The sequence below is a fragment of the Beta vulgaris genome, chromosome 2, assembly GCF_026745355.1.
Source record: "Beta vulgaris subsp. vulgaris cultivar EL10 chromosome 2, EL10.2, whole genome shotgun sequence".
Classification (NCBI taxonomy): Eukaryota; Viridiplantae; Streptophyta; class Magnoliopsida; order Caryophyllales; family Amaranthaceae; genus Beta; species Beta vulgaris.
Window position 1 is genome coordinate 29,492,888 of NC_079203.1, and position 24,538 is coordinate 29,517,425.

Genomic DNA, 24,538 nt, shown 5'->3' on the forward strand with positions numbered 1-24,538 from the left:
TGGTGATCTGCAAGAAACTACATTTCGATTCCGTACTGCACAAATTCGATGTTATCTCACATAAATTGGAAGCAAAACACGTTCTTTTTGAATCTTGGAGCGTATAATGTCCATTTGATAGACTTTCTTACTAATTGGAGGTGAGTTCACTATGAATCCTCTTGCAATTTTCACCAGACAACAAAAATAGATGTGTGTGCATGATTTGATTTACATGTGAAGTATTAAGGTACTACTTGCTTTGTTTTTTTTTTAATAATTATTATACTCTTTTTTGTTCTTTTTATTTAATTGTTACACTTTTACTTTTTTCCCTACCAGTTCAATTCATCGAACAAATTTACAAGCGATAAATCAGTCAAAGAACTCTGGAGTACATTAGCAAAGAGAGAAACTCTCAAATATTATTATCAGAAGAATAGTCGACTCTAATGACGGCTCAGAATTATTTAAATAGTCGTAACAAAATCTTAATATGAAAATGAACTAAAAACAAAATATAAAAATTATTAAAATGCTGTTTTCGGATCCTAAACGAACTCGAATGACTTAAAAAACCTCTAGATCACAACGTAGTGGTGAGTTACGTTTGTTAGTCCGTTTTTCCTTTTCAAAAAGGTATTGGGCTTCTTCGTCGAACTAGGCAAAAACCTTTATACGTCATTATCACATCAACTTTTTACACTTTTCTACCTCATATAACATACCATCATTTTATAAATCCATCCAAACTTTTCCACCCATCCTATTTTTCTATCTCCTACATTACTTTAATGCTTCTCTTGCATTTTCCAAAACCAAACATTATTTTCTTTTTTTTGTACTTCTTCCTTATTTTTTACACAATTTCCTTCATTTTTTTTTCAAAGTGAAGTAACAATTAAACAAAAGTACAGGGAGTATATACATACATGTTTTTTTTTTGAAACTTGGCTTGTGTGAGGATTTTTTTTTTTGGCCTCCAATTGGGGATCCCTTGATAAGAAGGACTCTATTGGACCAACGTCTATCGTAGGTTAGCCAGTTCAGCTACACAGGTCAACACTTGAGAGTAAGGAAAAATAAGGAATCCCTACTCCAAAACACTAGTAGGTAGTGAGGTTCGAACTTGTGACTTCAAAGTCACAAGTTGAGTTCCCCACCACCTCCACCAAACAAGCTTGGTTTGGGTGAGGGCACTACTACTAGGATATTGTCCACCCGGCTAGTTTCTGGCTTTGAGCCTAGGCAAAAGATATTGTCAACCCAGATGGAGCCTAGGCAAATAAAGGGTGGGCGCCGGGCGGTAGGGTAAGGGTCACCAGTCACTAAGAAAATCCCACCCCTAAAGTTTCTCTTATTATAACTTGCTGCGTTGTTTTCGTTGTACCTTTGATGACTCTCTTTGGGAAAGCATCTTAGTTTCCTTAAATGATAAGGTGTTAACATAATTTAGGTGATAACATATTTTAGTAGCATTTGGGGGAGTAGTTAAAATAAAATTTCAAGTGGTTATAATGACTTAAATGATAAATTAAAATTTTACCTTTTTCAAATCAGGTGGCTAAAGTTTTAGATGTGGAGTATTTTTTTTTTTTTTTTATTTTCATACCCAGGAATTGCCCTTTAGAGTGAACCTATTTAGCTTGATTGGGAGGTCTATAGAAATGTAGAAACGGAAGAGAGAAGACCGAGAAAGAACAACGAGAGAGATGAAGCTACACATGTATAGATAAGCAATTGACCATTAACTATCAGTAGACAACAATTATGCTATACATAAAATGATACATATGTTTCTCTATTTATCAACAGACAGCAACATACAACAACAATTATCGGAGAAAATCGATGGAAGCCGGAATAGGAAGTAGCAGAACAAGTAGAACTTCAAGAAATTCTAGCTTAAGATCACTCTCCTTAAGAGATCAATTTCCGGAAGACTGTCCACCTACAGCACACACTATTGGCCATGGTTAGTTTTGTTACCTGCAGTTGTTCTAATATTATCAATGCATATTTCCAAAGTAGTCAAGTTTTGATTATTTTCACCATTATATCCTTGTAGGATTTTAACTATTATAAGCGGACTTTGCACTTAAAACAGGATCACATGCATATCAATCAAGGATCACATAATAGTTTAGAATTGTAGAGTGAATTCCACAAAAAGCTTGTTATAACCCGAAGAAAGAATCGCAAGAAAAGAATAACAATAGATATCTAATATATTCTTATGATTGCCTAACTAAATATATAAGTATATTTAGGTTAGGATCTCTTCCCCTCTCTCTTCCTCTTGGCCGGCCACCCTAGGGCCCATTTTGGACTCTAGGTTTCTTGAGTTGATCCAAGGTTTTATGCGTGACCTAATAGGATCTATTGTATTGGAATTCGGGTTTGTAATTTCTTAACACGAAGTTCTATTGCATTCTCTAGCAAGACGCATAAACGACCCAATAGAATAAATTTATTATCTCTATAATACGATCCATATTATAATTAGTAATTGCAATAAAGTCGAAGACATAATTCTTCAATCCTATCATCATTAAAATTAATGAGTTATTATTAGCCGAAATTATATCTCTGGTATATTAAGGATAAGGTAGCATATCCCCACCCAAAAAACAAGCCGGATCTTTATAGAGGCAATTAATGGGGCAATATTTGTGTTGAGATGTATATCTTAATCTGAAATTTCCAAAAGAACTAATGAACATATTTATTTAAGTATGACTTTAATGAATAATGTGGTTCCAAACCTGTAGATTCGTGGCAGCAGGCGGGAGTGTTGCTCGCAACTAGCTTCAATTGTGGATGGATATTTAGCTTCTCAAACCTTCTGTTGGTGCCTCTAGGCTGGGGATGGGGTATTCCAACTTTAGTTATTGTAGGTGCCTTTAGTTGTTATGCGAATTACGTATTGGCAGAATTTCACTACATCGGAGGACATAGATTCATCAGATACAGAGACATCATGGGACATCTATTTGGTTAGTTCTCGCGTAAAGATTACACAAGCTAAGTCTGTTATACCTAGTTGCAAGCTCAGAGTCAAAAGTGTCATCTAACAACATTATATTATATCGTAGGGAAGGGAATGTACTACCTCACGTGGTTTCTACAATTTTCAACCTTTATTCTGACAAATATGGGTTTCATCCTCCTTGGAGGGAGAGCATTGAAGGTATAACTTAAATTTAACCTTCATATAGAATGTTCAATAGTAGTTCAAAATCAAACCTATACATATATGCGCATGTGCATGTATTGATGTATATGTGTATGTACTTCCTCCGTTTCGAATTACTCACTACACTTTGAAAATTTCACAATTCATGAATAAAGTTTGACCATGCATTATTTATTATTAGATAAAATCTAATGTTATAATGTAATATGTTGTTGGATTGTCTCAATGTATATTTTCAGAAAATCAAAATTTTATACTTTACTCTAATACATAATTAAAGATATTAGTAGTCAAAGTAGTGCATCGACAAGCGTGAAAGTCAAAGTGTAGCGAGTAATTTGAAATGGAGGAAGTATATAGAAAGAATCACATAATGATTAGATGCAATGGTTTTTTCCTACAGGAGATAAATCAAGCGTTTAGCGATACACCCCTGAGGCTCCAATATTTCATCATCATCACAGGAGTAATATATTTTATATTTGCTTACATCATTCCCAACCTATCTGCCATGAGAATGTGGTTAGGAGTGTCTATGATTCTCACATTCAGTTTCATTGGAGTCTTTCTTGCGGCATTAGTGATTGATGGTAAGTACTTAAGTAGTCGTTATCAAACATTACAGTGCTATAAGAGAAAGTTGTAAGTCTAATTATACTTAACATGCTCATGAATAATCTGAATTGAACATGAATTACATGGGCGGAAGCTTTAAAGTAGATGAGAATTACCTCCAACCATTGCTAATGTGATATCTCCTTCTTCTTGCGCGAACTACTGTAACCAATTGATTTTTATTTTCTGAAATTTCGGTGCCAAACCCTCACTCTCACGGTATAGATGGTGTTCTTTTCTTATTTTTTAGAGAGCAGATTTAATGACCTTTTTTCAGAAAAAAACACCTATTTTTATATTAGAGTCTTCCCATCAAAGAGCCCTAAGAAAATGGTGAACGTTATGAGTGGTTAGCAGAAGTGGGGAGAGAATCATGGGGAGTTCCTTAATCATGGGTAACTACCCACATAAAATGGACCACTAAATATTAATTAACAAAATATAATTAATTTTTTCAAAATTTCCAACATTCTCTCACTTGGTCCATTTTAACGAGAAAAACTTCATATATGAGTCATGGCGATAAAATTCCCTTTAGAACGAGAATCTATCTTCCATGTATCACAATATACTTTGTCTTTCACCACTCATACTAATTAATGAGTAAACCCTATGTTTACGCAAGGGTAAACATAATGACATTTTCTCAAATAACAAAAACAACATGTACGTACATAAACTTGAAAGAGAAATATCCATTTGAATGAAAAGTTACAACATAACTCAAATAGTGTTTTAAATGATAGGACCAAGTCCCATGCTCTCTACATGACCCTTGAAAACTTTAATTTGCATGCCTTTTGTCAAGGGGTCAGCAATCATTAATCCAGTGCCAATATGTTCTATGATCACTTTCTTTTCTTGAACACGTTCTTTTATGGCTCGAAACTTAATGTCGATGTGCTTACTTGGACTTCTACTCTTATTGTTCTTAGCCATAAAAACAACAGCTGAATCATCACAAAACATTACTATCGGCCGACAAATAGACTCAACGACTTTAAGTCCAGATATGAAACTTTTCAGCCATACACCATGTGAGGTAGCCTCAAAACAAGAGACAAACTCAGCCTCCATAGTTGAAGTAGTAGTTAAGGTCTGTTTTGCACTCCTCCAAGAAACTGCACCATGGGCTAACATAAACACATATCCAGAGGTGGATTTGCTTGAGTCAAAGTAGCCACCGTAATCGGAGTCAACATAACCAACTACTTGGAGATTATCAGTCCGTTTATACATAAGCATGTAGTCCTTAGTACCCTGAAGATATCTCAACACTTTCGTTGCAGCCTTCCAGTGATCAGGACCTGGATTACTCTGATATCTTCCTAATACTCCAACAGCATATGCTATGTCAGGTCTTGTACAAACCTGAGCATACATAATGCTTCCAACAGCTGAAGCATAAGGAACATTTTTCATCTGTTCCCTCTCAATATCATTCCTAGGGCACTGGTCCAAACTGAATCGGTCACCTTTCACAATGGGTGCTACACTTGGTGAACACTTTTTCATATGAAACCTATCAAGTACCTTGTTGATATATGTCTCTTGAGATAAACCCAAAATGCCTCGGGATCTATCTCTATGGATCTTAATGCCAATGACATAAGATGCCTCACCCATATCTTTCATATCAAAGTTACTTAAAAGAAACTGTTTCACTTCATATAACAACCCTTTATCATTGGTTGCTAAGAAAATATCATCCACATATAACACAAGGAAACAAATCTTACTCCCACTGACCTTATGGTATATACATTGATCCATGATGTTTTCTTCAAAACCGAATGAAGTTATCACTTGATGGAATTTCATATACCATTGGCGAGAAGCCTGTTTCAATCCATATATGGATTTATTCAGCTTACAAACCAAATGCTCACCCTTTTTAGAGAAGAATCCTTCCGGTTGTTTCATGTAAACTTCTTCTTCTAAATCACCATTGAGAAATGTTGTTTTCACGTCCATTTGATGCAACTCATAGTCAAAACCAAATGAAGTTATCACTTGATGGAATTTCATATACCATTGTCGAGAAGCCTGTTTCAATCCATATATGGATTTATTCAGCTTACAAACCAAATGCCCACCCTTTTTAGAGAAGAATCCTTCCGGTTGTTTCATGTAAACTTCTTCTTCTAAATCACCATTGAGAAATGCTGTTTTCACGTCCATTTGATGCAACTCATAGTCAAAATGAGCTACTAATGCCATAATAACTCGAAGGGAATCTTTCTTTGATACAGGAGAAAAGGTCTCCGTGTACTCGATTCCTTCCCTTTGAGTAAACCCTTTGGCAATGAGTCTAGCCTTATGTCTCTCGATGTTGCCTGCTGAGTCTTTATTTGTCTTGAAGACCCATCTACATCCAATGGCTTTAACACCACCAGGCAACTCGACGAGATACCAAACTCTATTTGATGCCATAGAGTCTATCTCATCTTTCATGGCATTCATCCACAATTCAGAATCTCTTGAACTTGTGGCTTGTGAAAACGTAATTGGATCATTGTCAGCTTCATCATTACAAACCGATTCTTGCAAATACACCTCATAATCATCAGACATGGCTGATTTCCTCATTCTAATAGATCTCCTTAAAGGAACTTGATCAATCTGTTGATCATTCGAATGTTCCTTATTCTCATTATTATCTATTAGATTATCATCAACATTTTGTGGAATTTCTGTCACTGGTTGTCTAACGCCTAGTTTATCTTGAGGAGCGTGATCAACGACCAGCCTATCACTTGAAATATCACTCAAGTCAGGGGGTGAAACTTTATCGTGATCCTGTTCAGAAACAATGTCCCAAATTTGATCATTCCCACTAACTAAGTCATTTTCAAGAAATTTAGCATTTCTTAATTCCACAATTCTGGTGTTGTGAGACGGACAATAGAATCTATAACCCTTAGATTTCTCAGGATATCCAATGAAATATCCACTAATAGTTCTCGGGTCAAGCTTCTTTTCATGTGGGTTGTAAACTCTCACTTCTGAAGGGCATCCCCAAATGCGCATATGGCGCAAACTCGATATTCATCCTTTGAATAACTCAAAAGGCGTCTTTGGGACTGCCTTGGAAGGAACCCGGTTTAATATATACGCTGTCGTCTTAAGAGTTTCAATCCACAAAAATGATGGAAGTTTATTGTTACTCTGCATACTTCTCACCATGTCCATTAGGGTCCTATTTCTTCTTTCTGCTACACCATTTTGGTCTGGAGAACCAGGCATAGTGTATTGGGTAACAATCCCATTTTATTGAAGAAATTTTGCAAATGGTCCTAATGCTTGTCCATTCTCGGTGTATCTACCATAGTACTCTCCACCTATATCTGATCTCACGATCTTAATGTCCTTACCACATTGTTTCTCTACTTCAGCCTTGAACAATTTAAAGGCATCTAAAGCTTCGTCTTTGGAACGAAGTAAGTAGAGATACATATATCGTGAATAATCATCAATAAAGGTGATGAAGTATTTCGGATCTTTAGCGTTCATGTCCGGACAACAAATATCCGTATGTATGATTTCTAATAGGTCGGAGCTCCTCTTAGCACCTTTTTTAGATTTGTCAGTTTGCTTTCCCTTAATACAACCAACACAAGTCTCAAAATCAGCAAAGTCTAGAGCATCAAGTAGTCCTTCCTTTACCAATCTCTTGACTCTTTCAATGGAGATATGTCCCAATCTCCGGTGCCATAACATAGAGGACTCTTCATTCATAATACAACGCTTTAAACCAGTATTAACATGCAAGGAACTATTAGCGATATTATTTTGCAATTCAAGACGATATAAACCATCACACAAAATACCATAACTAATAATTTCAGAATCTTTAAGTAAACTGAAACCAGGGTCTGAAAAATTAAAGGAAATTCTCGAAGGTACAAGACTTGAAATTGAAATCAAATTTCTAGAGAAATTTGGAACATAAAATGTTCTCTCTAAATGCAAAATAAAACCACTACTTAAAGTTAAGCTGCATGTCCCAACGGCCTCTACAGTCTACACGCGAACTCATCTGGTTGCCTGAATAGATGTGATGTTCACTCCTCATTGGTTTCCTTAGGTTTGTCATACCCTGCAAGGTATTCGAAACATGGATTGTAGTACCAGAGTCAATCCACCATGTATTGTTATTAAGACTAACCATATTAGATTCATAACAAACAAATGTAAGAAAATTACCTTTCTTCTTAAGCCAAGCCTTGAACTTTACACAGTCTTTCTTCATGTGTCCCTTCTTCTTACAGAAAAAACACGAAGACTCTTTCTTGATGGCTTGATTGGGTGGAATATGACCCTTTCCCTTATCCTTAGTGTGATCCTTCTTCTTCTTTGCAGAAGTAGTAAAGTTCACCTTTTCACCATCCTCCATCACCAATCTTCCCTCCTCTTGCACACACATGGTCATAAGCTCATTAACTGACCATTTATCCATATTGGTGAGGAAGAGTGCACAAAATGTAGTGCACAAGGAAAGTGTCAGAAATGGTAACTTCCAAGTCCTTAAGCTGAGCTGCAATATCCCTCATACGCATGATATGATCACGCACTCCCTTAATCTCAGTGAGCCTTATGGATGAGAACTGCATAATTAAGGTGCTAGCAAGAGCTTTGTCAGAAGATGCAAACTGCTCATCGATGGCCTTAAGAAGATCCTTGACTTTGCTATGCTTATCAACGGAACCACGAATACTAGCACTGATCTTGGTCTTTATGAACATAACAGAGAGGCGGTTAGACCTCTCCCACTTTTCATAAAGATCAACTGCATCTGGAGTACTAGTCTCTGTAATGCCAGACGGTTCGTCTTTCCTAATAGCATAGTCAATATCCATCCATCCCAACTGCAGTAGCACTCTCTCTTTCCATACCTTATAGTTATCACCCTTTAATTCAGGAATGTCACATTTGATATCAGAAATATTCCCAGGTAAAACTATTGCAAAAATAAATTACAGTTAGAAATAATCATGCTTATTAATAAATTTGAGACCTTTAACATTAACTATGTTTTACCAATGTAAATCATGTAAAATATGAATCTAGTGACATAAAACTTGCATGTGGGCTAAAGTTTACTCAATTAGATTTATAGTAATAACCATATGGTGAAACTAATAAACTATATCAATTTCTTAATTCTTGTGGGATGCTTAAGAAACAAAATTTACATTTCACCCCAATTAATTGTTCAAACACAATAAAATTCATGTGGGTAAGTTTTATTCTATCATATACAATTAACTACAACAAAATTTAGTATCCACATGTGATTCCAAAAATAAAATTTTAATAATTAGAGGTGATGTGGCTACTCCCCTACTAATAAAATTTTGAACCACTCAACTTTTACTTGATTTTATATACTAAACACAATGTATATAAATTATCTTTGACCGAAAACTGAATTGGTCTAAATCTCCAAATTTTATTTTATTCTAAAACAGCATAGTATTATAATGACCGTAGAGTCTAAATTGATTTATATTCCAAGGAACAGAACTGACCATGCTGGATCAACATATCTGACCAAGCACCTCCAAAATACCCCACTATTGCCATCATACTCCAAAGTACATTAAAATCATTAAAAAAAATGACAATGAATGCAAATAGTGGCACTATGGCAGAGAAAAGACAAAACAAAAACCACGATACAGTAGCAAACTTCATCTTCCTCATTGACTTTAAAAGTCTCCAGCATGAGAAAAAATGAAAAACTGTCCAGCCACGAAATACATACAATCAAATAATAAAAAAAAAGAACTCTTCTTCAACAATAAGCAAAAATATTTCAAACAAGTAAATAAACTCAATTGCTTAAAACAAGAAGATATTAGATCTGAAAAGCAGATGAAGAAAAGAAGATCTAAGCAAGGCAGAGGAGCAACACTTGCTCTTGATACCAAATGTAAGTCTAATTATACTTAACATGCTCATGAATAATCTGAATTGAACATGAATTACATGGGCGGAAGCTTTAAAGTAGATGAGAATTACCTCCAGCCATTGCTAATATGATATCTCCTTCTTCTTGCGCGAACTACCTGTAACCAATTGATTTTTATTTTCTGAAATTTCGGTGCCAAACCCTCACTCTCACGGTATAGATGGTGTTCTTTTCTTATTTTTTAGAGAGCAAATTTAGTGACCTTTTTTTCAGAATAAAAACACCTATTTTTATATTAGAGTCTTGCCATCAAAGAGCCCTAAGAAAATGGTGAATGTTATGAGTGGTTAGTAGAAGTGGGGAGAGAATCATGGGGAGTTCCTTGATCATGGGTAACTACCCACATAAAATGGACCACTAAATATTTTGAAAACTAAATATTAATTAACAGAATATAATTATTTTTTTCAAAATTTCCAACAAAGCTACACCTGCAATAGCATAGGCACCTGCCGGATCTGCACGTGCCTAATAATAAAAGTATATAAGAGAACATAACCCAAGATCCGAGGCTTATCTTCACCAATGGCTAAGCTTGGGTCAGTCTGGATTTGCTGGACGATCGATCCATTTATCCTTCTTTTGCATCATCTCTAAACAAAGTATCAAAGAGCTGCACTAACTAATTTATAATGTTATTTCTTACAGGTAGAACTCACAAACATACACATAGAAACTATGAAGTCAGCGGGAGACAATTACATAAGGTGTTCAATGGCCTTAGTGCATTATCAGCTGCCATTGCAAGCAATAATTCTGGCATGTTGCCAGAAATACAGGTTAGATTCATGTTCATTGACGACAATATTAAACACCAAGAGATTTCATGTTGGGACAGAGAATGGATTAAATCAAAAGTAGCACTGAAGTACTGGTGACCTTACATCCTTTTGTTGTGTGCAGTCAACTCTCCAGGAGCCTGTAGTCAAGAACATGAGAAGAGCCCTATATGTACAATTTACTGTGGGCATAATGTTTTATTATGGTGTTAGTGTAGCGGGCTACTTGGTTTACGGTTCAGAAGTATCAGAGTACCTCCCTAACAACCTAAGCGGTCCAAAATGGGCAGTGGTCTTCATCAACGCAGCAGTCTTTCTGCAAAATGTTATCTCCCAACATGTAAGTGTCATTTTTTTTGTGCTCAATGCTTACCTTAAAGTAACTTTCCTTCTTGTTATTTGTTGTTACTCAAACCATTTTACAGAGAGGAGAAACTTAGAGAGAGAAAGAAGAATATCTTCTGTTATTTCAGTGAGAATGAATCGAATGAATTATTACAAGGTGATAGGAGCATTACATGAGCTCATATACTAAGCTACACGTGTGAGAAATAAGTTATGATGAAAATAACAACCTCTAACAAACTCCAACAAACTCAACAACCTATAACTAACTTATTATAAAGCTAGTAGTCCAATACCCCCCCCCCTCTCAAGTTAGGGAGTGGTTGAGGAGCAAACAGACCCAACTTGAAAAGTAGAAGTTTGAACTGAGGAGCAGGAATGATCTTGGTAAACACATCTGCAAGTTGAGACTGTGTAGGAAGATAAGAGAGCTGTAAGAGGCCCTCTAACACCTTGTCCCTAGTGAAATGACAGTCTATTTCAACGTGTTTAGTCCTGTCATGGAACGCTGGGTTCTTTGCAATATGTAGGGCACTTTAATTTGATTGTCACAGAAGAGAGTGACAGGTTGAAGATTGGTGACACCCAATTCTTCTAATAACCTGACTGTCCAAGTCACTTCTGAAGCTGCAGAAGCCATGGCTCTGTATTCAGCTTCAGAAGAAGATTTACTAACTATGCCCTGCTTCTTAGATCTCCATGAAATAGGTGAGTTACTAAACAAGAGTATATACCCTCGGACATATCTTCTAGAGTCAGGACAAGCAGCCCAGTCTGAGTCTGAGAAGGCTTGTAATTGAAGCTGAGCACTCCCTTGAAGTAAAATACCTTGACAACTGTACTATTAATAAACCTGAGAGTATGACGCAAGGCTGCTAGATGAGAAGTTCTTGGCTGTTGCATAAATTGGCTCAAGGACTGAACTGTATAAGCCAGATCAGGTCTAGTGTTGGTTAAAAAATTAAGTTTACCAACAAGAGATCTATAGACTTCAGGATCTGGGAGAAAAGTGCCAGAATCAGCTTGGAATTGAGATGAAGAGGTAAAGGAGTAGTAGTGGGTTTAGATACATCAAAACCACATTCAGAGAGAAGATCCTTGGTGAACTTTTGTTGAGTAAGTAAGATTCCTTTTGGTAAATAACCCACTTCAATGCCCAAAAAATAGTGTAAGATGCCCAGGTCTTTAATACTGAATGATTGATGCAAATAAGCTTTCAACTCATCAATAGCAAAAGAATCTGTTCCAGTTAAAAGAATATCATCAACATAAAATGTAGCAATAGTGATGTGATGATTTGACCTTTTTATGAACATACTATAATCAATTTTAGATTGTATGAACCCTTGAGAGGTAAGAGCACCAACAAGCTTGGCCAACCACTGCCTAGAAGCTTGTTTAAGTCCATAAAGAGACTTCTTAAGTCTGCAAACCTGGTTGAGAGGATTATGGACACCAGAAGGAACCTTCATAAACACCTCTTCATGCAAATCTCAATGGAGAAAAGCATTGTTAACATCTAACTGGTAAATGGGCCATTTTTTGCTTGCTGCTAGTGCTATAATGCATCTAATTGTTGGGGCATTTTGACTGCTGGGGAAAAAGTCTCCTCATAGTCAATACCATAATTTTGGTTATAGCCTTTAGCTACTAACCTTGCCTTGCACCTTTCCAAAGAGCCATCAGATTTTAGCTTCACCTTGTAAACCCATTTGTTACCTATAGGTTTCTTCCCTTTAGGGAGATCAACTAAATCCCAAGTGTCATTATCATGGAGGGCTTGGATTTCTTTCTGCATGGCCAAAACCCATTTTGGCTTGCTTGCTGCTTCAGCATAGTTGAGAGGATCTTGAATTTGAAGAGAGGGAGAAGTAAGAAAAGCTTGATGCGAAGCTGGATAGGAGGAAGGAGCAACTAGGTTACACCAATGAGTAGGAGGAAGAGTAGTAGCTGTATGACAATGGTAATCCTTGAGATAAGAAGGTGGTTGATGATTTCTCGTGGAATGTCTAAGAGTAGGAGCAGGCTGTGAAGGAATAAGATTACTAATGTAAACCAAGGCATTAGTAGTAGGTGAGTCAGATTGTAAATGTGAAGTGGGAGGAGTGTTGGTTTCAGGAATATGAAGGTCAGATGGTGAAGAATCACTACAGAAGAAGGTATCAGTGTGTAAAGAAGATGTGGAGGAAGAAGGATGTGGGATAGGAACTGAGAGGAATAAAAGATAATCTTCATTAAAGACATCACAAGTAGCAGCAGGAACAAAAATAGGTTCAGCAACACTAGTAGTTATTTGAGATTGTATATGAAAAGGGAAGTGTCTCTCACAAAACTGAACATCCCTAGACACAAGAACTTGCTGAATGGAGAGATTAAAAACTTTGTAACCTTTCTGAGTGACAGAATAGCCTAGAAACACACCTGGTTGTGCTATAGGATCAAACTTGGTCCTATTTGCTTTCACAGTAGACACATAACATAAACACCCAAAAGCTTTCAAATGCTCTAACAAAGGTGGCTTAGAAAATAACTTCTCATAAGGAGTAATATACTGAAGTCTTTCCAGAGGCATTATGTTAATGAGGTATGCAACACAAGTCACACAATCTCCCCAAAATTTAGTTCGAACTATAGAGTGAAACATTAGAGCTCTTGCAGTCTCTAATAGGTGTCTGTGTTTCCTTTCAATAGTGTCATTCTATTGAAGTGTATGAGAGCAGCTAGTTTGATGAGTTATACCCAAACTATCATATATTTTCTTCATGTGTTCTTCTCCTAGATCCTTGGCATTGTCAGATCTCACACAAAGAATTTGAGCATTAAATTGTGTGGCAACATTATGACAAAAAACTTTGTAGAATAGGCATAACATCATATTTTAGTTTAAGTAAATGCACCCATGTAAATCTGGTAAAATCATCCACTATTGTCAAGAATTGATTACAACCTATCTGTGTTTTGGACCTATATGGACCCCATACATCTATGTGTAAAAGTTCAAAAGGCTTTACAAAGTGAATATCACTAGTGGGAAAAGACTTATCTAAGATGCCATAGCTTGCAATGTCAACAACAGACAAACATGAGCTAGTATGAACAGAAGAAGTTTGAGATGTGGCAGAGGCAATTGATGACTCTTCAACATTGTAGAGTCCAACTTTCAAATTACCAAGCTATGCCCTGGAATCTTGCAGTGAGTGCAGAAGTAGTTTGATCCTGGTCTTTTGTTTCTTGTGAGAGTCTGTGTCTTGTTTTTCTGGCCATAAGACTTCTGTAAGTTGTTGTTATAGGGTCTATAGTTCTTGCTTCTGTCTGCTATAAATGCTAGTGGTTTAATATTGTTAGACATCTGGACAACCTCTTTGTGTCTTTCTTCTTGAGCAAACATCCTGTATGCCTGAGCAACATGAGGTAAAGGTTGATTCATGAGTATGTTTCCTCTAACAACTGAAAAACTCTCATTGAGTTTCATCATGATATGGATGAGACGATGTTCTTGGTGTCTCTTGAGAACTCTCTGTGTCAGGTTACATGTACACTTCTCACAAGTGCAATATGGTATTGGATTTGCATCAAGTAATTCATCCCAAAGACCTTTAATCTTAGTGTAAAATTCTGATACACTAGAAGTACCTTGACTAATTTCAGATAACTTCTGTTCAATTGAATAAACCTGTGCCATGGAGGAGTATCCAAATCTGTCTTCCAAATCCTTCCATATCTCTCTTGTTGTACTAAAAAATAATACACTCTTCTTGATTGAATGATCAAGATTAGCCAGCATCCAGGAAATAACAAGACTATTACAACGCTCCCAAGCTGTATAATCTTTGCTATTCTTATCAGGTTTTTCTAGACTTCCATCAACAAAACGTAGTTTATTCTTAGCAGATAAAGAAATCATCATAGATCTCTTCCAATCACTATATCCAGTTCCATTAAACTTCACAGAAACAATTTGTGATGAATTAGCATCTGATGAATGAATGTAAAAGATACTTGTAGGATCTTGATTAGGTTGAAGAGTTGATGGAATTTCTGATGTAGAATTTGCAGATTCAGGCATTTTGATGAATGATTAATGATTTCAGATGAAAGAAGAAGGAGATGATTGAAGTATTCATTAGGATGTTCAGTTTTGCAAATTAACAAGTACTTGATGTGCAGATTTCAATGAGTAAATAGCATTGAATCAAGATTTATGCAAGCATAGATTTGAAGGAATTTCAGAGTTTTAGAAAAGAATTCAGAGGTTTTCGACAATTTCAGCAAGATTTCAGAGAATTCAAAGAAGAATCTAGAGATAATTATGATTTTCAGAAGACAATTGAACCACAATTGAAGAAATTTGCAACAATTCAGATTTCAGAAGAGAGATTTCAGAAGGATATTACCAGAATTCAGTATGTAATTTCATCAAACAATGAAGATTTCTTCTTGGATTGACAGAGAAATGGATCGAAATTCAGTTAGCTCCGATACCATGCTATTTATTGTTACTCAAACCATTTTACAGAGAGGAGAAACTTAGAGAGAGAAAGAATAATATCTTCTGTTATTTCAGAGAGAATGAATAGAATGAATTATTACAAGGTGATAGGAGCATTACATGAGGTTATATACTAGCTACACGTGTGAGAAATAAGTTATGATGAAAATAACAACCTTTAACAAACTCTAACAAACTCAACAACCTATAACTAACTTATTATAAAGCTAGTAGTCCAATACTTCTCATATCAAATATTCACTGTCCAACTCATACTTCTTTTTTCATATAAGTAAGTTAAAGTCCCTTGAAAGGGAGGGGGGATTGGGGATTCCTCTTGTAAGGGGTGAGACTTGATCCCAGGACCTCTGGGATCGATGTGATCAAATAATCAATACAACTAGGCTATTACCTATGGCTCTAAACTATCGAAATCATATTTATCATAAATCATCAAGATTATCCATACCTACATATTAATAGGTTAGCTTTAATTTACTTTCATATCTCTAACAAACGAAGTATCTGAATTATAAACCCAAGTCAGGCCCAAAAAACTACCATGACATTTGTTTCGGGCAAAAAAAACTTGTATGCGATATTTGGGGAGTCGTCTCAAGATGTGCCCCCTTCTATGTCGAGCAGGCCTAGTTTGGTCGGCTATAATCCTGCAAAATAAGGAAACCTACCCCGGGGGGTACCCCGAGAACACCCCTCTGACGCTCAAGTCAGTAAATAACTTTGTGGAGGGAGAAAGTAGTGAGAGAAGTTCTCAAGTGATAGAGTACCTGAGTTATGGGGGCGCGTTCCCTATTTATAGGGAGCTATTCCGGATGGGAACTGTAATTTGTACTACCATTAGGGGTATTCTCGTCCCTTAAGTGATTATGGGCCTAGCCAGGCTATGGGTTATTATGTGATGCTTAGTTCCCGTGAAGGTATTTTCACCTTGTCACATGCTATTGGGCTCGCCATTAGGGCCCAAACATTAGCCCCACACAATATGCGATAGAAGACCCTGTGTGTTGATCGTGTGTCGAGCGGAATTTTATTGACCATTAAACCTGAAAGTAGCTCTCAACCTTGTAGACCAAGTATACAATATATATGTATACACAAGTGAGCCAGGTGCCAGTTGCTAATATATGTATTTGTAAGTTGTATTTTGTAATCCACTTTGGTGCTTTTTGAAATGTAAGCATCTAATAACTCCCAAGTATAAAATTGACATGGACTTGTTATTTTCATGTGCACCCATAAAATTATGAGTCGGCATGACGTTGCTCGAGCAATGTGTAATTGGGTGCTAAGAAAATCCACCTCTTTGAACTCATTTAATACTTTTTTGTCATTAGGTGAGCAATATTAATGCTGCTTGTCGACATTTCAGGTGCCAACATTCATTTTTCAAATACTTATAACTCACCTGGAGCAGATTGAAGGCTCAATCCGCGCACTCGTTTCCTTCTAGCAAGGTAAGTGCCTTCATGCAATCAAAAGGCCAAGGGAAGTGCAGCTAGCCGTCAACGAGGAAGCTTGAGACATAGGAATAATAAGACGTCGAGTAGGGGTGAGACTTGACGCATGATTTCGAGCAGGAGAGAGAGCCGAGTGCTCGAGCAGAGGAGATGGACGAGTAGTTCGAGCCTCGAGCAGGGGAGGGGATGAGTAGCTTGAGCTAGTAGTAGACTTATATCCTCTTCGAGCAGACTATGACTTCATAAGCGTGCTTAGCTTCCTCGACCATAAACCAAGCGCGCTCGAGCACGAATTAAGCGTGGCGGCGAACATGAGCCAAGTGGGTACTCGAATGGCCTCTTTTTCTTACTATTCGAGAGAGAGAAGACCCCAAGACCCAACCTTTATACTCGAAGAGCTGTAATCCTATGTACCCATCACAAATTTTAACAATCGAGGACCAAAATAAGGTCAACTTGCTTCCACATGCACTCATATATTCATGGATGTCGCTCGAGCTGTGCAGTTTATCGAGCTCATTTTTTAAGAGTCAAGTCAGTAAAAATTTTCCAAGTCTTCGCACTCATCTAACCTCACCTATACGTATGTTATAATTTCTTTAAACAGACCCATTCATAGTCTCATACTCAAGCTAGTCTTTGAGAGGATGAAGAGCATCTCGAGAGGAGTGAGCTTAAACACGGACCTAGCAATCTCGAGCGGGAGAGAGGCGTGAGTGGCTCGAGAAGGAACACGCGAGAATGAAGAGTGAGTGGCTCGAGCAGGGTACGCGACGACTTCGCCATTTTCATGCTTAGCGGAGAACTCGAAGAATTTTCATGCACTCTTTTAACACTTCGAGGCACAAGCATACTATCTTTCGACAAAGATAACAAGAACTTGAAAAAGTCGAGGGAGGCAGAGAGAGACATCTCGAGGAGGCTCACAAGCTTGAATGATGTGGTGATGCGGTGATGCTTGAGTCATGCGGCGATGCTTGAGCTATAGGGTGCTCGAAGGATGGTGATGTCGAGACGCGATGATGCATGAGTGATGCGATGATGTGGTTACGTCTTCGGGCGGAGAGCGGTCGGGGAGACAATTTAAAATCTCTTCGAGCTATACTCGAAGGATGGTGGTGTTGTGTCGATTATCACACGCCTCAAAGTATTTGAGGTAAGACCATGGTCCTGCATATATATCTAAGCTCGATGGCCATCCCTTAAAGTTACAAGTTGGAATTGATGAAGGTCCATTGAGGTCGAGGGTGGCTTGATGAGCGGCTTCGAGGGAGTGGCTCGACCAAGGGAGGAAGTGAGTAGCTCGACCAAGGGAGCGAGTGTGTAGCTCGACCAAGGGAGGAAGTGAGTAGCTTGACCAAGGGAGCGAGCGTGTAGCTTGACCAAGGGAGCGAGCGTGTAGCTCGACCAAGGGAGCGAGTGTGTAGCTCGGCCAAGGGGGGAAGTGAGTTGATCGACCAAGGGAGCGAGTGTGTAGCTCGATCAAGGGAGGAAGTGAGTGGCTCAAGAATACCAACTAGCACGAAGGAGTGCCCAAGAATATGCTTGTTCAAATGAAAAGCATGGGAATTATTTGTCGTGCCGCTCAAGAATATCACCAGTTGATCGTAGATATCTTCGTGTTATGGAGATCGAGCAATTTGCCTATGTGACCCCCCTTTCATCCAATTGGCCTCACGCGTAACTCTTAATATGCGACTTTTCTTCCCATTGAGTATTACGCAGATTTGCTCTTTCAAGAGATTGAGAAAGGTGCATGGTACCTTCTTGAGATGAATTGGGGATTGGTGAGCTTCATGGACCTCGAGGGGCGTCTTGGACAAAGTTCTAGATGTCTCAGGGGCCAATGAGCCCCATGTATCTCGAGGGGCATCTTGGACCTCGTTCGAGATGTCTCAGGGGATAATGAGCACTAGTAGAATAAATGCTATTTGCTGCGGTGATATTGCTGCGGTTTTACCCATACGCAGCAATATATCATGTAAAAAGAAAAGGTAAAATATAAAATAACGATATTGCTGCGGTTTCGGCTTAAAACCGCAACAATATTTTTTAACAGATTTTTTTTTGAAAAAAGTTGATTATTTGACCAGATATATTGCTGCAGTTCTTGAGAAAAAACCACAGCAATATATTAAAATAATATTAAAAATAATGTTTTAATATATTGCTGCGGTTTTCAACAAAAACTGCAGCAATATTACTAAAAAAATATTTTTTTAAAAAAGTATATAAAGCGTATCAATTAGGGTTTATTTTTGTTCCTTTTCTCTCTCGTGCGCCTCTTTTCAATTCAGATCTCACTCTCAGCCGTTCTCTCATCCTCTCTCTCATCCTCTCCCCTCTCACCTCCATTTTCGAAACCTCGAAGAGTTGTATCACGACTTCAGTCAACCATCAACAATGGGCGCGGCTCCTTCGGGCCTCACCACCACCACCAACTCTCGCCACCACACCGACAAACAATGAACAATGGGTTTCATCTTCCCTTCATCTTTTGAAGCGCCTCTTCGAATCTGAACAATGAGTTTGATGCAAGCGATTTGAAGCGCCTCTTCAAGAACAGACCGACATCTTCGAGAACTGACGCCATCTTCACCTTGGCGAACGAGATCTGGTTTTCTGTCGCCGTTCATCGTTCCACTTTTCTTCTTCTTCTCCCTGTTTTGCGTCATCGTTCCAGCGAAACCATGGCGCTTCATTGAGAGATGAGAGGAGAATCGTTGGCGAGGATGAATGACAAACAAGAACTGGTGGTTTTCTCCCTCTTTTCGTCCTCACCATGGCGAGCGTAATCTGTTGTTTTTCGTTTTTCTCTTTGGTCCTCACCACTGACATTTTCGGCCTCCAAAACAAGATATGTTTTTTTTTCGTTTATTTTTTCGTTTCTGTTTTTTCATTTTTCTTTTTTTCTCGTATTTTTTTCGTATTTTTAGATATGTTTGTAGATTTTTGTTTTAGGATTTTTTTTATTTTCAGTTTCTTTTTTAATATATTTTTTGTGCTTATCATATTTTTTTGTAATTAGTCATTTTGTATTTTAATTGTAAGCGTTGTTTATTTATTTTTGCTTTTTTATTTTACTTTTTGATCTTTTGTATTATTTATGTAACTAGTTTTTTTTTATATTTATATATTAATGAGATTCGTATGTCATTTCATCTTTTGCTTGTATGTGAATTTGGTGGATAGTGAATGGGTTAGTTGTATGGTTTTAATTTTTCAAATTTAATTGTGAAAATGCAAAAAAAAAAAAAATTTACCTGTACATGACCCTATTGCTGCGGTTTTTGCTAGAAACCACAGCAATATGCTGATTATTTATTATAAAATAGAGTATATTGTTGCGGTTTGCTCTAGAAACCGCAGCAATATACTGAATTTTGCTAATATAAAATAAATATATTGCTGCGATTTTTCATAGAAACTGCAACAATATGTTCAAATATTGCTGCGGTTTAAAACCGCAACAATATATTTAATACCTATTGCTGCCCCCTTAATTGTTGCGCGCCCAAAATTGCAGCAATATGCCACTTTTTAACCGCAGCAAATAACATTTATTCTACTAGTGGAACCCCATGTATCTCAAGGGGTGTCGTGACGCCGTAGCACTTGACAGGCGCCGACTCTAGTAATTGCGGTGACTTTAGAGTATCCTTCACTCGATCTGGGTGAAGTGCCTAAGTGTAGGTCTTTCTGGGGTCTGGTGAGCCCCATGTACCTCGAGGGGAGTTTTGGACCTCGCTCGAGATGTCTCAGGGGCCAATGAGCCCCATGAATCTCGAGGGACGTCTTGGACCTCGCTCGAGGTGTTCAAGGTCTGGTGAGCCCCATGTATCTCGAGGGGTGTCTTGGACCTCGCTCGAGATGTCATAGGGGATAATGAGTCCCGTGTATATCGATGGGCGTCTTGGACCTCGCTTGAGATGTCTCAGGGGCCAATGATTCGCATGTATCTCGAGGGGCGTCTTGGACCTTACTCAAGATGTTCAGGGTCTGATGAGCCCCATGTACCTCGAGGGGCTTCTTGGACCTCACTCGAGATGTCTCAATAGGATAATGATCCTCGTGTATCTCGACAGGCGTCTTAGACCTCGTTCGAGATGTCTCAAGGGATAATGATCCCCGTGTATCTCGAGGGGCGTCTTAGACCTCGCTCGAGATATTTTAGTGGATAATGAGCACCGTATATCTCGAGGGGCGTCTTGGACCTCGCTCGAGATGTCTCAGGGGTCAATGAGCCCCATGTATCTCGAGGGGAGTCTTGGACCTCGCTCGAGGTGTTCAGGGTCTCGCGAGCCCATGTACCTCGAGGGGCATCTTGGACCTCACTCAAGATGTCTCAGGGGATAATGAGCCTCGTATATCTCGAGGGGCGTCTTGGACCTCGCTCGAGATGTCTCAGAGTATAATAATGAGCCCCATGTATCTCAAGGGACATCTTGGACCTCGCTCGAGGTGTTCAGGGTCTGGTGAGCTCCATGTACCTCGAGGGGTGTCTTGGACCTCGCTCGAGATGTCTCAGTGGACAATGAGTCCCGTGTATCTCGAGGGGCGTCTTGGACCTCGCTCGAGATGTATGAGGGGATAATGAGCCTCGTGTATCTCGAGGGGCATTTTCGACCTCGCCCGAGATGCCTTAGGGGCCAATGAGCTCCATGTATCTCGAGGGGCATCTTGGACCTCACTCGAGATGTCTCAGAGGATAATGAGCCCCATGTATCTCGAGGCGTGTCTTGACGTAACACTTGATGGGCGCCGACTCCAGTAGTTGCGGTGACTTTGGAGTATCATTCACTATATCTGGGTGAAGTGCCTAAGTATAGGTCTTTCTGGGGTCTGGTGACCCCCATGTACCTCGAGGGGCGTCTTGGACCTCGCTCGAGATATCTTAAGCGATAATGAGCCCCGTGTATCTCGAGGGGCGTCTTGGACCTCGCTCGAGATGTCTCAGGGGCCAATGAGCTCCATGTATCTCGAGGGGCGTCTTGGACCTCGCTCGAGGTTTTCAGAGTCTGGTGCGCTACATGTACCTCGAGGGGCGTCTTGGATCTCGCTCGAGATGTCATAGGGGATAATGAGCCCCTTGTATCTCGAGGGGCGTCTTGGAGCTCGCCTGAGATGTCTTAGGGGATAATGAGCCTTGTGTATCTCGAGGGGCGTCTTGGACCTCGCTCGAGACGTCTGAGGGAAATTGAGCCCCATGTATCTCGAGGGGCGTCTTGGACCTCGCTCGAGGTGTTCAGGGTCTGGTGAGCACATGTACCTCGAGGGGCATCTTGTACCTCGCTCGAGATGTCTGAGGGGATAATGATCCCCGTGTATCTCGAGGAGCGTCTTGGACCTCGCTCAAGATGTCTCAGGGGATAATGTGCCTCGTGCCTCGTGTATCTCGATGGGCGTCTTGGACCTTGCTCGAGGTGGTCAGGGCCTGGTGAGCCCCATGTACCTCGAGGGGCATCTTGAAGCAGCTGTTATGATTAGGTGGGCTTGCTTTACGACGACATGGAGCTAATAAGCCCTATGACTTCAAGGAGAGTCTAATTGCCTTGTAGGAAGGGCTTTTGTACTTAGAATATATTTCTTCAAGTAGGATGAGTACATGGGTCTTGACCTTAACGAGGAGTTGATGGCCTAAGGTTCGAGGAGCTGTCATATTGGAGGTCCTTACTCGACTTGAACGGGGCCATCTCGAACTTTTATGAATGTTCGGAGGTTGTATGAGAGGACCTCTACGAACTACGTTGGGGATGGACGTCCATGAGCGTTCGAAAGCTTGATGAGGGGACCTTTACGAACTATGTTGGAGATGAATAACGTCTATGAGTGTTCGAAGGCCTTCATGAGAGGACCTCTTCGAACTACATTTTTTCATATTGGTTGACTTGATAGAGCGGTCGACTATGGTCTTGTATGAACGACATGAGCACACTCAGGTAGTTGTGACCTTTTGTTTGACGATCCCCACAGACGGGGCCAACTGTTTCAGATAAAAAGAACTTGTATGTGATATTTGGGGAGTCATCTCGAGTTGTGCCCCCGTTTGTGTTGAGCAAGCCTCGTTTAGTCGACGATAATCCTGCAAAATAAGGAAACCTACCTCGGGGGGTGCCCCGAGAACTCCCCTCCGACGCTCATGTCAGTAAATAACTTTGTGGAGGGAGAAAGTAGTGAGAGAAGTTCTCAAGTGATAGAGATTAGATACCTGAGTTATGGGGGCGCATTCCCTATTTATAGGGAGTTGTTCCGAATGAGAACTGTAATTTGTACCGCCAATAGGGGTATTCTTGTCCCTTAAGTGATTATGGGACTAGCAAGGTTATGAGCTATTATGTGATGTTTAGTTTTCGGTGAGGGTATTTTCACCTTGTCACATGTTATTGGGCTCGCCATATTTAGGCCCCAAACAACATCACTTTGATCCAAGTAGACTAAGCACTAGATTGCTCTCACACGGCTTGCAACAACGGTATTTCCAACATTGTGATTCGACCTTGTTAACAAAGCGTACTTGCTAAGAACTCAGAATTATCTTTAATTATCTTTTATGATGTGGTCTTTATTTTCTCTAGTACTAATTTGCAATAGAAAATATCAAAATTGACTGCCTCTCCTTTGATTTATGCCCAAAACCTTAATTGAAGTGCTTTACATATGATCTCAGATGTTTGTGCAACCAGTACATGAGGCTCTAGATACTAGGTTCTTAAACTTTCAAGAGAGTTTATACTCGAAAGGAAATTTAATACGACGACTCTTCCTACGAGCATCCCTCTTTACAGTAAATAGTTTCGTGACAGCAGCCATACCTTTTATGGGAGACTTCATCAACCTGTTGGGGTCATTCACACTTGTTGCATTAACGTTTATTTTTCCAAGCATGATCTTCCTCAAGGTAACTTTGATTAATCCAAAAGGAAAGAAAAAGGAAAAGTAAGAAAAAAAAATAATTGAATTGGTCTAACCATGTAAGATTATTTTATCTATTCTGATGTAACTGAATGCAACAGATAAAAGGGAACACAGTCAAGGTTGGCGAGAAAGCATGGCATTGTGCCATCATTATTGTTCTTTCTATCATTGCAGTGGTAACTACAGCCTCCGCATTCAGATTAATTGTCGATAATATTGCAGACTACCGTATATTTTCCAATGAATGATGTATTGGAGTACTAGCATTTTGCTCTTAACCTGGAGATATATATTTTCCAATGAATGATGTACTGGACGTTATACGAAATTCACTTGGAAGATTCATCCTTGTTTGGAAATTGGAAGGACTAGATGTGTCCCGATGTTTCCGGACTTTGTTGTCAACGTGCTCTTCTGAAGAAGATAGTATTCGTTATAATAACTTGCAAGATTTGATTCTAGCTTTCGGCCATATTGTCGAGGAGTCTCCATGCAATGTGCACAATTTTCCAAGCAGAAAAGAGGAAAAGCAAATCAGCACGAGCTGTTAGACGAATAGCAACAGAAGAATAATTAAAGGTCCAAGAAGCAGAGAACTTTCATTTCTATGGTTAGAGACTTAGAGTGATCGACTTATCTGTTCCGAAGCATACTTATCTTCTTCTCCCGCAACTATACCAAAGAAAGACATAGAATGTTCGAAGAACGATCTCCTCAAACGTGTAACTGTTTATTTTTGCCTTTTTTGGCGGGGATAATTTAATTTTA

General features: G+C 38.9%; 1 protein-coding gene across 1 annotated transcript; it reads left to right on the top strand.

Moving 5' to 3' along the window:
• The first annotated feature begins 589 nt into the window (after positions 1-589).
• Positions 590-24,018, top strand: LOC130590604 (proline transporter 1-like). The gene is made up of 8 exons (XM_057393088.1): positions 590-1,954; positions 2,751-2,975; positions 3,075-3,169; positions 3,579-3,769; positions 10,417-10,543; positions 10,668-10,883; positions 23,523-23,753; positions 23,869-24,018. The coding sequence occupies exons 1-8, from the start codon at positions 1,831-1,833 to the stop codon at positions 24,016-24,018; spliced, it is 1,359 nt and encodes a 452-aa protein (XP_057249071.1). The 5' UTR covers positions 590-1,830.
• Positions 24,019-24,538: the final 520 nt, after the last annotated feature.